Below are 15,574 nucleotides of genomic sequence, written 5' to 3' on the forward strand. Positions count from 1 at the left end.
GAAATGTTATTCATTAACTATTTTGTGTGACATAACTCTCTGGTTTATGGGCATAAAAATTAAAAGTTTGAAAATTGCAAAATTTTTATTTTTTTTGTTAAACTTCAGATTTTTTCACAAATAAAATAAAAAAATATCATCCTAAATTTACCTCTAACACGAAGCCCAATATGTCATGAAAAAACAATCTCAGAATCACCGGGATCCATTGAAGCGTTCCAGAGTTATAGCCTTATAAAGGGACACTGGTCAAAATTGCAAAAAATGGCCTGGGCATTAAGTACAAAACTGGCTTCGTCCTTAAGGGGTTAAAATTGGTTAGAAAAAGTAAACATTTCTTTCAGAGTCCCATAACGTCTTTATTGTTCCATTGTTGCGGGGAGCGTTGATTTTTTTTTTTTGACTGGTGAGCTGCATTTTATTAATACCATTTTGGTGTAAATACAACATTTTTATCGCTCTTTATTGCATTTTCTTAGGGAAGTGCGGTAACCGAAGGACTGAAATTCTAGGGTTTCGATTTTTTTTTTTTTTCTTTACGGCAATTACTGCATGAGTTAATTAATTTGTTTGTTCTTTATGCTGCAATACCACTGCTTCGTAAGGGAGCAAAGATGGCAGGGATGGGTTGCCTTTAATGGTCCCATGTCTGACATGACAACCCATCGGCACCACGCAATCATGTCCTGGGGTCTGATGGGAGCCAGTGGTCGCGTGCATTCGCAATCATGTAATTTAAAATCCGCTTTTAATTATTGACCATTTAAACGCTGCTGTCAATTAGGAGTAATCGGGGTTAGCTGTTTTCGGTACTGTTAAAGGTGTATGCCTGCTTTATTTTCAGTCAGACTCTAGCAAGGATGGTGTGGGTTCAACGTCTGAGCCCATTCCAAACATGGGAACTTGCAAGACAAAACAATCACTCATCTCGGAGAGACCAGCCAGAGAAAACACTGCCGGCAGCCAACGAGGGCGCTCAACACAGTGAAATCCTAGATACATCATTGCCCCCTGGGAAATATGCAAATCAAAAAAGTCCGTGGAGCCTCTGTTAGGAGTCTCGACACAGAAACTAGCCAGATATCCCTCCGGGAAGGACCTAACTCAGCTTTGCAGTGCAAAACCCAAATGGCAAAAACAATTGACATGTTGCTTCTTTGAAAAGCTGAGTTTTTGACCAAAGTTCTGCCACAAAAAGGCAGCATTTTGAACAACATAGTGCACACAAGAAACCCAAATTCCCATAGACTTTGCTTGAATAGAAGAACACATCCATTTTGGCATTAAACAGCGCAGAAGAAAAAGCAGCAAAAAAGCAGGTAAAAAGCAGGTAAAAAGCAACGTGCGCACATACCCTTATAGAAACACGGGCACCACTTCTGTGCTGTTTACCCAATTTGTTTTTGTCTTACAAATACTGAGGTAAAAAAACCTCACAAAATACTCAGTGTGCACATGGCTGTACACAGCTCTCACCTGCCACATGTACATGTTGACTAATGAGTTTTTTACCTCAGTTATTTGTAAGTCAAAACCAGGAGTGGGTTTAAATGTGAAACTGGTGCCTGCGTTTCTATTATACTTTTGTTCTGATTGTTCCATTCCTAGTTTTGTCTTACGGTACATGCCCACGATCAGGACCCGCTGTGTCCTGGATGCGGCGAGTCCTGACCTGTGGGGCTGCGAGTCTCCTCCGCAGGAGACAGCAGCTGCTCGTGCCCAAAATCAGGTTTCGGGGCGCTGCGGTCTCTCGTGTTCTCCCTACAGAGATCGCAGCAAATAATTGACATGCTGTAGCTTGGGACGCTGCATCAGAGGTCAGTTTCCGCTGTGGGCTGTATACGCATAGTGTGCATGAGATTTCTAGAAATCCCATCCACTAGGCTTGTGCTGTGTTTTGAACGCAGCTGAAAAACGCTGCATCCAAAAAGCTGTGAACACTGATTGTGGTCATGTACCCTTACAATTACTGAGGTAAAAAACTCACCAGGTACATAATGTGTGCACGTGACCTAAGACGTAGTGTTCTGTCATACATTGGGAAGGGGTTATAGCAGAATTGGTGTGAGATATATATATATATATTATATTACACACACACTCAGTACAGAGCAAAATTTTGGACCCACCTCCTCATTCAAAGAGTTTTTTTCTTTGTTTTCATGACTCTAAAAATTGTAGATTCACATTGAAGGCATCAAAACTATGAATGAAAACATGTGCAATGAAATACTTAAAGTGTGAAACAACTGAAAATATGTCTTGTATTCTAGGTTCTTCAAAGTAGCCACCTTTTGCTTTGATTACTGCTTTGCACACTCTTGGCATTCTCTTTATGAGCATCAAGAGGTAGTCACCGGAAATGGTTTTCCAACAGTCTTGAAGGAGTTCCCAGAGATGCTTAGCACTTGTTGGCCCTTTTGCCTTCACTCTGCGGTCCAGCTCACCCCAAACCATCTCGATTGGGTTCAGGTCTGGTGACTGTGGAGGCCAGGTCATCTGGCATAGCACCCAGTCACTGTCCTTCTTAGTCACATAGCCCTTACACAGCCTGGAGGTGTGTTTGGGGTCAATGTCCTGTTGAAAAATAAATTATGGTCCAACTGAACGCAAACCGGATGGAATAGCACGCCGCTGCAAGATGCTCTGGTAGCCATGCTGATTCTGTATGCTTTCAATTTCGAATAAATCCACAACAGTGTCACCAGCAAAGCACCCCCACACCATCACACCTCCTCCTCCATGCTTCACGGTGGGAACCAGCCATGTAGAGTCCATCCATTCACCTTTTTTTACAAAGACACGGTGGTTGGATCCAAAGATCTCAACTTTGGACTCATCAGACCAAAGCACAGATTTCCACTGGTCTAATGTCCATTCCTTGTGTTCTTTAGCCCAAACAAGGCTCTTCTGCTTGTTGTCTGTCCCTAGCAGTGGTTTCCTATCAGCTATTTTACCATGAAGGCTGCTGCACAAAGTCTCCTCTTAACAGTTGTTCTGGAGATGAGAAGGTGTGTCCAAACTTTTGGTCTGTACTGTACAAGTAGATTTATTATAATACACATATATTTTCTTATTATTGTCCAAACCTTTGGTCTGCACTGTGTGTATGTGTATATGTGTGTGTGTGTATATATATATATATATATATATAATATAATATATTATATTATATTATATTATATTCTGTGCTTTTTGTTATCTACCTCTATATACCGGATGTAACACTACACATGTTTCTAAACTGAAGCTAAATTAAAGCCATTTTTTGCAGTAAATGAGACCATTACCCACTCTCCCATAATACTGCCGGCTGTTGTGAGAGCCGCTAATAGCAAACACAATATGGCGCTGATGTGAGCCCTGGTGTGCCGAGCTCAGTGCATGCCAGCTAATTATCTGTATACGGAGATATATCTAAGCGCCGCCTTTCAAAATCTCTTCGAAGAAAAAAAAAAGGTAACAGTCTGTTATTGAGTCGGTAACGTGGCTGCCGACGGCTATATAAAATAATACAGAGGCAGGTAGAGTTGGCATGGTTACTGCAGGAAAAAAAAAAGAGCTGAGCCAGCATATATTGGAAGTGTCATGGTTAATGGAAAAGAGGTGGAGGGGCTGATAAAGAAGGAGCTGTTAAAATCCACAGACTGGAGTGGTCCTTGCTCCCTTCAGCGGCTCTTCATATATCATCAGATTACATTATTGCCCACATTTGGTGAACTGCAGCCCGCTACCATTGTCAAAAGGCTGCAAAGTAATGAAGACTAATACATGGCAGCCTATGGTCTTTTAGGCAAGGATTTTTTATTGCAGTGATCCTGTCATCCCTCTTTTGTCTGTGAAGCTTGAACTCTGCTGTGCAATGTCAGCTGCAGGGATGCTGTATATGCCCAGTACAGTATATACTGCAATTGCCTGTATAAGGTTGTTCCTATACACCACCCGTACGCCTCTATATTATTAGGATAATCTGTTTTTCCGCTCCTCTTCTCCTCCGCACCTAAGTGACAATCAGCAGGAGCACGTTCTCCGCTATTGTGTGCTGCAGAGAGGCTGATTTACATAATCGCTCGCTTGTCACGGGAGGGGCGACGTTCCTAATTCTGCTAAAACGATTGTACGGAATAGATATGGAGGTCAAAAAATGCATAAAAAATAGAGAGCTGGAGGTTTGCGGTACATTGGCTTTAAATGATTGTGCATTTTTATGAAGTGAAGCACCGTATTGTCAGGAGATGCAGCCTGTGACAGGTTTGTATATGAAGAGAGCAGAATTATGTGTGATGGGATAGCACGAGAGCGGCAGTGCGGATGTGCAGGCATTGCTGTGCCTCACTGTTACTATGACCAATCTAGATGGCCTGAATGCATTGCCCACATAGTCTTGCACAGAGTTGCAAGTTTCTATCCGAAAAGTGTCGGAATAATTGAGGATCAGACTACGCAAACTTTATTTGTAGTCTGCTACCATGGAAACGTGTACGTAAACATAATCACTGCAGACACAAACTAGTGGGATATCTTTAATCAAGTCAATCTGCAAAGTCGCATTTCTTTTGTTTCCTCCACAAAGGGTTACCGTAATACATATCCATACAGTGGATATTAATAATCCACACACCCTTGTTTAAAATGTAAGGCTTTTGTCATGTAAAAAATAAATCCTACCAAGAAGAATTCAGAATTTTTTTCTACGTTTAACGTCGTCCATAATCTGTATAATTCAATTGAAATATGTACTGAAATCGTTTTGGATGGAAAAAGTAAAATAACTAAAATAATGTAGTTGCATAAATATTTACACCCTTCAACTAAGGGTACCGTCACACTAAGCGACGCAACCAGCGATCCCACCAGCGATCTGACCTGGCAGGGATCGCTGGAGCGTCGCTACATGGTCACGGGTGAGCTGTCAATCGGGCAGATCTCCACAGCGATCAGAGATCAGCCTCCAGCGACCCGTGTAATGACGCTGTGCTTTCTAACCATGGTACACATCGGGTTACTAAGCAAAGTGCTTTGCTTGGATACTCGATATGTACCTTGGTTACCAGTGTCCACAGCTGCCAGCACCCGGCTCCCTGCACACGTAACCATGGTACACATTGGGTTACTAAGCAAAGAGCTTTGCTTGAATACCCGATATGTACCATGGCTACCACCTTACCGCAGGCTGCCAGAAGCCGGCTCCCTGCCCATTCAGATTGTTGGCTCCCGCTGTCAAACACAGCCATGTGTGCTTCTCAGCGGGAGAGCAACGAGCAAAAAATGAACCAGAGCAGTGTGTAACGATCATAGATTTCACAGTAGGGGCCAAATTGCTGCTTAGTGTCACACACAGCGAGATCGCTGATGAGGTCACTGGTACATCACAAAATCTGTGACTCGGCAGCGATCTCGCTAGCGATCTCACTATGTGAGAAGTACCCCTAATGCTTTGATGATGTAACCTTTGAAGTTATGACAGCATGTAGTCCTTTTGGGTGGGAGTATCAGCAGGACACATGCAGAATTGGCAATCTTTGCCTAATCTTCGTTGCAGAAGCTCCACATCGGCCAGATTTTGCGGGCATCTCCTGTGTACAGTGCTCTTTTCAGGTCATCCACAGATTTTCATTTGGTCTGGGCTCAAGCTGGTCTGTGCCAGAATACTGATCTTCTGGTGAAGCCATTCTTTTGTTGATTTGGATGTATGCTCAGTTTGTTGTAGGTGTCATTTCTCGTCATCTTCATTTTTTTAGGACAAGTCTGGAGGTTTTGTTGCAAAATTGACTGCTATTTGGAACTGTTCACAATTCCCTCTGCCTTAACTAAAGTCTCTCATTTCCAGCTAACAAAAAATCAACCCCAGAGCATACTGCTGCCTCCACCATGCTTCACAGTGGGTACAGTGTTCTCTTGGTGATGCGTATTGTTGGCTTTGTGCCAAACATACGTTTTGGAATTATGGCCAAAAATGTTCAAACTTGGTCTCATCAGACCATAGCACATTTTCCTACATACTTTTGGCATGTAGGTTTTGACTAAAACTAACTGGAATTTGGATGTTTTTGTTTTTAAGAAAAGGCTCCTGTCTTGTCGCCCTACTCCCCACTACCCCCCACTACTACACAATCCTTATTTGCCAGAAATTTCTTTTAATGTTGCTGTAGGCTTCCTGGCAGCCTCCTGGACTAATTTTCTTCTTGTCCTTCCGTCAATTTTTAAGGGACGTCCAGTTCTAATTAATGTCTCTGTTATGCTGAATTTAGGCTGCTTTTTTATGACCGTCTTCACAGTGGTCCATGGTGTATCTAATGGCTTGGAAACTTTTTGTACTCTTCTCCTGACTGATGACTTTTAACACTGAGATCCCTTTGCTGTTTTATAAGCTGTTTACAGACCATGGCTTTTGCTGTAAAATGCAACTACGATAATGACAGAAAAATCCTCCTAGAACAATTAAACTTTTACATGGGTTTAATCAGAATCCCTGTAAATAACGTCAGATGTGTACTGACTCTACTACTTATAATGAGCTTACCGTAAATATCATTCTGGACACAAGCACAGCAGAGTAAATGAATTACAGCTCTAGAGAAGCAATCACCTATGAAGTCTATAATGTCTGTTTGCCATTATAGACAACTAATTGTACTGTCAACATGAAGTCCGAATAGGTGCAAAACTGAATATGACATATAATAACAAAAAAAGGACAGTTGCACTCTAAAATGCTAAAGCATGCAAACTATGTCCCCCGTAAATGAGATATGCCTTGACGTGGCTACTGGGCAGATATAAAAATGGCCATTTTTGTATGCTAAATATCTGTTTTTCCTAGATTTCCTCAAGCAGTAATGCATGTCTATATTCTTACATTAATGGTTTACATGCTTTAGCATTTCAGAGTGCAACTGTCTTTTTTTTTTTTTTTTATTATTATTTGTCATGTTCAGTTTTGCACCTGTTCAGACTGCATGTTGGGGGTGCTGTCAGTTGTTTTTTTTTATTATTATAGATTATGGAGTCATGCCCTCTGCTGTGCACCCCTCCCCCATTAGCCACAGGTAATTTTATTCTTTAGTAGCCGGTTCTTACTTGCCCATACACAGGAGGTTTTTTTTTAACCCAGAGTGAGACATTAGAGTAGATACCCAGTTTACAAGATATGCCTTGATGTGGCTACTGGGCTGATATTGAAATGGCCATTTTTGTATTCTAAATATCTCAATTTTTCCTAGATTTCCTTAAGCAGTAATGCATGTCCATATTCTTACATTAATGGTTTGCATGCTTTAGCATTTCAGAGTGCAACTCTTTTTTTTTTTTTTTTTTTGGTTATTGTATGTCATGTTCAGGCTGCATGCTAGGAGTGCCGTCAGTTTTTTTTTTTTTTTTTTTTTTCTGTCTAGATTATGAAGTCATGCCTTCTAACTGTGCACACCTACCCCATGAGCCACAGGTGATTTTATTCTCCAGTAGCAGGCTCCTACTTTCCCATTCACAGGAGGTTTTTAACCCAGAGAAAGGCGTTAGAGTAGGTACCCAGTAACGAGGTATGCCTTGACGTGGCTACTGGGCAGATATAGAAATGGCCATTTTTTTATGCTAAATATCTCAAATTTTCCCAGATTTCTTTAAGCAGTAATGCATTGCTGTATTCTTACATTCATGCTTTGCGTGCTTTAACATTTCAGAGTGCAACTATCTTTTTTTTGTTTGCTGGCATAGGCCAATTTTGCTTTTGTATTTGGTCCTCATAGGGGTTGCCTTGGTACAATTGATGTCTATAATTTGTGGGTTCTGTCACTAGCATTATTTCCATTTTTATGTCCCTATAATGTAACAGAAATACAAAAATAATATCACAGATGTGAATAACGCCTCATATACAGGAAACTGCTGACATGTGGAATATATCCATTTTCATAAATCATCAAAAAGTCACCCCAGTTCCATCTCTGCGTACTATTAACACGGCTGTGTGTTTTCTCTTCCTCAGGTGAACAGGTTCTGCTGTCTGACAATGCGTCTTGCCTCGCTGTCCAGGTAATGATTTATTCTTGAAATCAGAGTTCCCCTGCACTACCTTGTTAAAAACCTGCAGCTGTGACCTCCAGCCTCCCCTTGTTTCAGATTTTCAGCCAAATCCAACCCCTCACTTCATGAGCTCCACAAAGACAATTTCATCTTGCAACCTAGGTCATCTGCTGGGGTGAAACCATTCACCGGTCCTGACCTGACTACAAACGGTCTCATCTTCTTAGGTCCATACATTATTTCTAAAGATAGGCAACGCTGCAGGTCTAGAATCATCCATATTTAATATGAGAACGTTTTAACTCTTTATCGTGCCCATCCTCGAGCCCTCATCGGTGGTTTGCTGCTGAGCTGTCTGTGGTGTCCTCATCAACTTCTCCTCAATCAAACTTCTAGTCTTAATGGTCTTCAGCCCTGTAGGACTCATGGGATGGCCATTAGCCTTACATTCCCCAATGTTCATGGCCTTATTTAGTTTAGTCTGAGTTCATTTTATCCTGAGGTCATCCTTTAACAGAGAGAGCCGTGAGCAGAGTAGGCAAAATCCATATAAGTGTATTTTAAGCGAAGGCGTAGACTCTTACTTGTGATCGTCTTCGCCGCGTAGAGGATTATCAATATTTCAGAACTATAAAACCACAGGCTCTAGAGAAATTGCTATTAAACCACGCGGCTGTGCACCAAGTCTGCAATTGTGAGGTCTTGTTACCACTGAACTGTATCCCTAAGCTGGCCGTTCCCATAAGTTTAGTAAACTTTGGGATTTGTGTTGGTGGTAAGAGGCTCCTACATTACAGGTCCCATCTTTCTACAGAGGTTGTTTCCACTGGTGCCTGGCACCTCTCCTTAAAGGGTTATTCCCATGTCCAAGATCCTATTCCAATATGTAGTAGGTGTAATAATATTAGGAAATACCTCAAATTAGAAATGTAGTACAGTGTTATTACCTTGGTTTACAAGAACAATCCGTTCTGGGAGTTGCTTGTAAACCAAGTTACTTGTCTAGCAAAGCAAAATTTCCCATAGGAAATAATTCAAGCTCAGACAATTCATTCCACAACTTGTTCAGTGTCCCATCCTGGTCTCTTATTGTGCCATTCCACACATGCACAAACACACATTATGCTCACCTTACCTTCCGTTCCATCGCCGGCCTGCCAGTTCTTGTAGTTCACCGGTACAAGATGTGTATCGGGTAACCATCACTACCGATGCCAGAGCTTCCGCTGCCAGAGCGCTGATGTCAAAGGCAGGAGCTGCTTACCTCTGATTGGTCAGCGCGCTGCCTTTGAGTAGCAGCTGACAGCGGAAGATCCTCCATTGTTGCGATGGTTACCCGATACAAATCCTGTATCGGCGAACCACAAGAACCGGTAGGCCGGCGATGGAACGGAAGGTAAGGTGAGCATAATGTGTGTTTGTGCGTGTTTGTGTGGACTGCAAGAGCGGGTCAGAGCACAGTGAACGTACGGGATCGGAAGTGTGTGCGGTGAGTATTTGCTTGTACAGCAAAGATTGCTCGTTAACTGAGTTACAAACTTACAGCAAGCTTTGCTCGTATAGCGAAATACTCGCACACCAAGTTACTTGTAAACAGAGGTTCCATTGTATAGTTCTCCTGATTAGCCATCTCTCTTACTTCATGTGCAGGGCATTGCAGCTTAGGTATCCATGGTTACGACCACTAGCAACTAACTGTCACTAGATGATTGGTCATAACCATGGATACCTAAGCTTCAATGCCCTGCACATGAGGTAAGAGAGATGCCTAATCAGGAGAACTATACTACTTTTCTAATTGCAGTCATATGCTACTATTATTATTACACCTTCTACTTACTGGAATAGGATCTTGGAGATGGGAATGACCCATTAATGAAATACACATGTACACTCAATAGAGTTGGTGCGAATTGATTCTCACGACCTGGTTCATCTGCCACGTTTAGTAATCTATGGCTGCTGGATGGGATCCCTGAAAACCGTCTCTTAGCTGGTAGCATCCACGGATCATGTTTTTTTTAGCTAGGCTGGTGCGACGTCATCATTGAGGTATGAGGCACATGTGGCATTGCGCCAGGCCAGCTGATGAAAAGGGCCACGGATGCCATCAGGTAAAAGGCTGTTTTCATGGCTAATGTGGCCAATGGACTGGGTGTTGTAAAAGTATTTGCACAAACTCTTAACACGGGATGGAGTTGAAAGCTGTGTCATATGTATGTATAACCTGTGATTGAAGAAAGTTGGTCATAGTCAGTACACTAGCTCACCTTAAAAGGAACATGTCATGTCAAAATATTAACCTGCAGATATGGGAATAATTTGTAAGTTAATAGCACTCTAAATCTGCCCCGCTGCCGCCCTGAGCCCTGCTGCCGGGAGGAAATTATCTTTATTCCTCCCGGCAATCTCTGGCTTCGCTGCAGTCAGACAACGCTAGATTATCTCATACGAGAGAATTGGACCGAGTTATACTAATGGTACTCTGATCAGAGTATCGGCATAGTGCGCTCAGATTCTCTCATGTGATAGAATCTGAGCGCACTGTCAGCAGAAGGAGAACAACAGTTCTCCATCTCCTCCATTTTATGACTCCCTGTAAATCAGATTGCATTCTGATGTCATCTGAGTGCAGTCCGATGATTTCCATGCCACCATAGACTTGTATGGGTGAGCACTGTCCGATGCGTGCTGCCACTCGCAGCATGCTACGCTTATCTTCTCAAGAGAAAAAAAAAACACTGATTGGCAATGCCTCATAGTATAACAGTGGGCTTAGGGCTATCCAATAAAACATCACGTAGCACTTGGCCATGTTATACGCTGGTGTGAGTGAACCCTTTCAGTCATACAAGCGCAGCCGGAGCAGTTTCTTTTACCGCTCACCACACGGTGCACATCAGTATCCAAAGACCACTTAAAGAGGACCAACCACCAGGATTTTCCTATATAAACTAAAACCAGTGCTATACTGGTGCTATCATGCTGATTCTATACATAGCTTTGGTTCTGAGGTCAGATTCATAGTTTCTGAAATACAGGCAAGTAAAGTTTTTGAAATGCACTGTTATTTGATTGATAGCAGCTACAGAATATCTAATAGGTGGGTTGGGTTTTGCTGTTATTCCCGCCCCTGTCCCTTGCCTTTCTCCCCCTGTCTCTGTTATTACATGGGGAGGGAGGGAGGGAGGGAGGGAGGAGAGACAGACAGGCAGACAGGGGCAGGAATAACTAGCAAAACCCGACCCACCTATTAGATATTCTGTAGCTGCTGTGAATCAAGTAACCGTGAATTTCGCAAACTTTACTTGCCTGTATTTCAGAAACTATACATCCGATCTCACAACTACAGGTATGTATAGAATCAGCATGATAGCACCAGTATAGCACTGGCTTTAGTTTATATAGGAAAATACTGGTGGTTTGTCCTCTTTAAATTTCACCCTTTTGAGCAAATGTTTTGTTTAAAATTGTCTGTTTTGATCAACTTTAAGCTAATATGCATGGCCACGTTTACAATTTGTTTCTGACTCCTCCTATTAGTCAAGAAATCATTCCCTTACATGATAAAAGATTATAGGACAAGAGGCACAAGAAATGCAAATGACCTTCATAGTTATGTGAACCTCCTACATATCATCAAGACTGCTCGGGGAAGGGTGCAAACTTTCTGGAATCAGAGAGTGGAGAAGATCAGCTGAGCATTGATGCTGACTATTTACATGCATCGCGATACGTCCTGATGCGGCCATACATTGTCAGAGGGTCTTTAGGACAGTTCTGCCGTTAGTCCCCATTATTGCACATGAGCTCTATGTCAGGACATACTGTAAATATCAGCCGTTTTTTTTCCATTTTCTCCTTTTTACACATGCAGGTACTATCTGTAGTAACCTGATACAGTTTCTTCCTCCCAACTACAGCTCCAGCACTTTATCTGTCAGTCCAATGATAAATTAAACTGTGTGTGTGTGTGTATTGAATCGGCATTCTTTAGCTTAATAAGCCTCGCTGACAGCTGATAGTAGCCATGGTTATATGTGGTCACTTTATGAAAATATCAGATTCAAATAGCCTCAAAGGATTTTTATAGGAAGTTCATTAAATACAGATTCAGACTGTGGATTGTGCATATTTTTGATCTATAAAGATATCTAACAAATGACAGTAGTGCAGAGATATCCGTTTATAGTGCAGCTCGCTGTAGAATACAAAGCAGCATAACCTTATCTGAAGTTACAGCTTCCAAACTTTCAATAGGAAAATGCATGGCTTGAATACTGTGTGCCTAATAATACATATTATATAGATATATATATATATATTTTTTATAAAAATGATATTCGGGGATGATATTCCGAGATATATAAAATGTCTTGCAAGACACCAGTCATGGTGGGAGCCACGTTATGGACTGAACCATAAAAATGTATGACCGTGCTTCATTATATCTTACGTGTCACATCATTTTTTTTTTTTCTGCAATTGAAATATATTGAAAAAAAAAACACTGAGCTGTAACAAATGTTCAATAAACATGCAACATTACAAGCATGTGAATTGCAGCCTCAAGACTAGAAAGAAAAAAAAAAAAAGAGAAAAATTGTAGGAAAAATACCCTGACTATAAATAAATAAATTGCAAGTGCTTAATAACAGGGTACTTAGTATATACATTTTTGCAAAAAGGTAAGAAGCTGTCTCACCTCGTCACGGTGTACCCATCTGAGACATTGAACATTTGTTACAACTCAGTTTTTTGGTGGTTTTTTTTTGTTTTTTTGTCTGTTATCTTGCTTAATTGCAAGTTGGGGGCGCAGCCCTCCTGATACTGAGGCTGAACAACTACTTGCTTCTCACTTTTGCTGTGTATTTAATCTGGGACCCAGCTGACCACTTTACCATTCATATTGAAGTTTTGACATGACACAAGTCGGGTACAGAATATGTTTTTAACTTCAGTAGGTTAGGGACTGTCTCAGATGGGTACACTGTGACGAGGTGAGACAGCTTCTTACCTTTTTGCAAAAATGTATATACTAAGTACCCTGTTATTAAGCACTTGCAATTTATTTATTTATAGTCAGGGTATTTTTCCTACAATGTTTCTCCTTTTTTTTTCTCTTTTCTCCAATTGAAATATATTGGTAACATTGTGTATACTCTGTTAGGTGGTGCCATGTTTCCCCAAAAATAAGACTGGGTTTTTTATTATTTTTTTTGGTCCGACTGGTGCGCTAGGGCTTATTTTCAGGGGAGGTCTTATATTTTCCCATGAACAACAATCCACATTTATTCTTGAACAAATAATCAACATTTATTCAGACATAATCATGTCATCACATTCTGGAACATCAACGTTTTGAGTTAATCCTTCTGGAGCAGATTTACATTTTCTGATCTGATCTGCTATTCTTGTGGTGCAGCACCAGTCCTATAGTGGAGGGTACATCCCATATTTACAATAGTTTAAATTACCTGTTTAAACTTATTATTTTTTATGTACTGCTAAGTCCAGCCTCAAAAGAAAGGAGACACCCCTTAAAAGAATCGCACTTGAAAAACCCCAAACAATTAGAGCTGGCAAGTGAATGGGCTCTCACATACAAATCTGCGCTGTCAGGTTCCCCTGAGTTTTACAGTGGTTGGCTTCTCCTGGTGACTGGAATGAGTATCACTCACACGTGGAGTGATACTGGTACGCAATCTCCTTGTGAGAGCTTGCAGTGCTCTTCTTTTTTTTTTTTTTTTTTTGGGGGGGGGGGGAGATGTCTGCTCTCTTTTTGGATTTTTTTCTTTCTTTTGGGGTATCTTCTTTCTTTTGGGGTGTCTTCTTTCTTTTGGGGTGTCTTCTTTCTTTTGGGGTGTCTTCTTTCTTTTGGGGGTGTATGCCTTCTTAGATGAAGAGTCCTGCATATACACAGAATGCACACTCAGTTTCCTTCTCTCTTTATGTAGGGCGGCACGGTGGCTCAGTGGTTAGCACTGCAGTCTTGCAGCGCTGGGGTCCTGGGTTCAAATCCCACCAAGGACAACATCTGCAAGGAGTTTGTATGTTCTCCCCGTGTTTGCGTGGGTTTCCTCCGGGTACTCCGGTTTCCTCCCACACTCCAAAGACATACAGATAGGGACTCTAGATTGTGAGCCCCAATGGGGACAGTGTTGCCAATGTATGTAAAGCGCTGTGGAATTAATAGCGCTATATAAATGAATAAAATTATTATTATTATTATTATTCTTTAACTTTTTTAGCTGCTCAGACACTCCCTTTCGGAACTGCAACTAGGGCTTGTTTTAGGAGTAGGACTTATATTTTTAACGTACTCAAAAAAGCCTGAAAAATATTACTAGGGCTCATTTTCGGGGTAGGCCTTATCAGGAAGATAAGCAGACCTGCCAACAGGCAGGGAGATGCAGCCAAAATCCTAAATATGATATATTGTATAGCAAGGATTTAAAATTTAACTTTTAATAAATATAATAATAAAATAGATCAAAGTGCAAAGTGAAGTACAATAAAAGGAAGGATCTCACCCAGTTCTTCTCCTGAGGGATCCACACCACTGTATAGACCAAGGCGGGCGGGCATCAGACCAATGACGTAAAGCCGGGGACAAACAGTATAGTTACATTACCCCTGTCGTGCCCCTGCAATAGCTTCCGCCCTTACAAGGGCAGCACCCAAGTCAGGATAACTACCCCAGTAAATACACAATAACCCTCCCTTTTGGGAGGGTTATTGTGTATTTACTGGGGTAGTTATCCTGACTTGGGTGCTGCCCTTGTAAGGGCGGAAGCTATTGCAGGGGCACGACAGGGGTAATGTAACTATACTGTTTGTCCCCGGCTTTACGTCATTGGTCTGATGCCCGCCCGCCTTGGTCTATACAGTGGTGTGGATCCCTCAGGAGAAGAACTGGGTGAGATCCTTCCTTTTATTGTACTTCACTTTGCACTTTGATCTATTTTATTATTATATTTATTAAAAGTTAAATTTTAAATCCTTGCTATACAATAGGCCTTATCAGGGAAACACTAGAGAGATACTTTCTTTTCTTCTGCTGTTTTCTTTAAGGAGAACTGGTACTTTCACCACTAACAAATAATTAAAATTATTAAAGAGTTTAACAAAAAATTAAAATCTTAACTGCTTGAGGAGCACCCAACAAATTGCTTCAGGGAGCTGTCAAAGACCGTTTCATTCCCAACAGAAATGGCAGAGGTGGTTTATTACCACTTCTGCCTTTTGATTGCTGTATACAGAGCGCTGAAGGAGTGCTGTGCATATAGTGTAGAAAGCACCAACACCGCTTCCTCCTCCCGTTCCTACGATCATGTGATTACCTGATGTTGGGAGGGAGCAGGAGCTGCTGGCATTTTGCCAGCAAGCCAAAGGCATGTGGTAACAGTTACATTGTGGGGTAGGGTGGGCTCCGCAGTTGTACTTTGATTCACATAGATTCAGATTGAGTCCAAATCTAATATAGGTTTTTAGCTAGAAGAACATTCAAAATGTTCAGTAAGCAAACACCTGTCCCCCCGCTACTCCCCGA

The 15,574-nt window shown here is 41.5% G+C and overlaps 1 protein-coding gene across 1 annotated transcript in view; it reads left to right on the plus strand.

Moving 5' to 3' along the window:
• Positions 1–15,574, plus strand: part of MTX2 (metaxin 2) — a 109,811-nt gene that overhangs the window by 27,486 nt on the left and 66,751 nt on the right. Inside the window, exon 3 of the mRNA XM_075318887.1 lies at positions 7,985–8,031. Within this exon, the coding sequence (XP_075175002.1) occupies positions 7,985–8,031 (47 nt within the window). The remainder of the gene's footprint in view (positions 1–7,984; positions 8,032–15,574) is intronic.

This window comes from Anomaloglossus baeobatrachus, chromosome 7 (genome assembly GCF_048569485.1).
Source record: "Anomaloglossus baeobatrachus isolate aAnoBae1 chromosome 7, aAnoBae1.hap1, whole genome shotgun sequence".
Taxonomy (NCBI): domain Eukaryota; kingdom Metazoa; phylum Chordata; class Amphibia; order Anura; family Aromobatidae; genus Anomaloglossus; species Anomaloglossus baeobatrachus.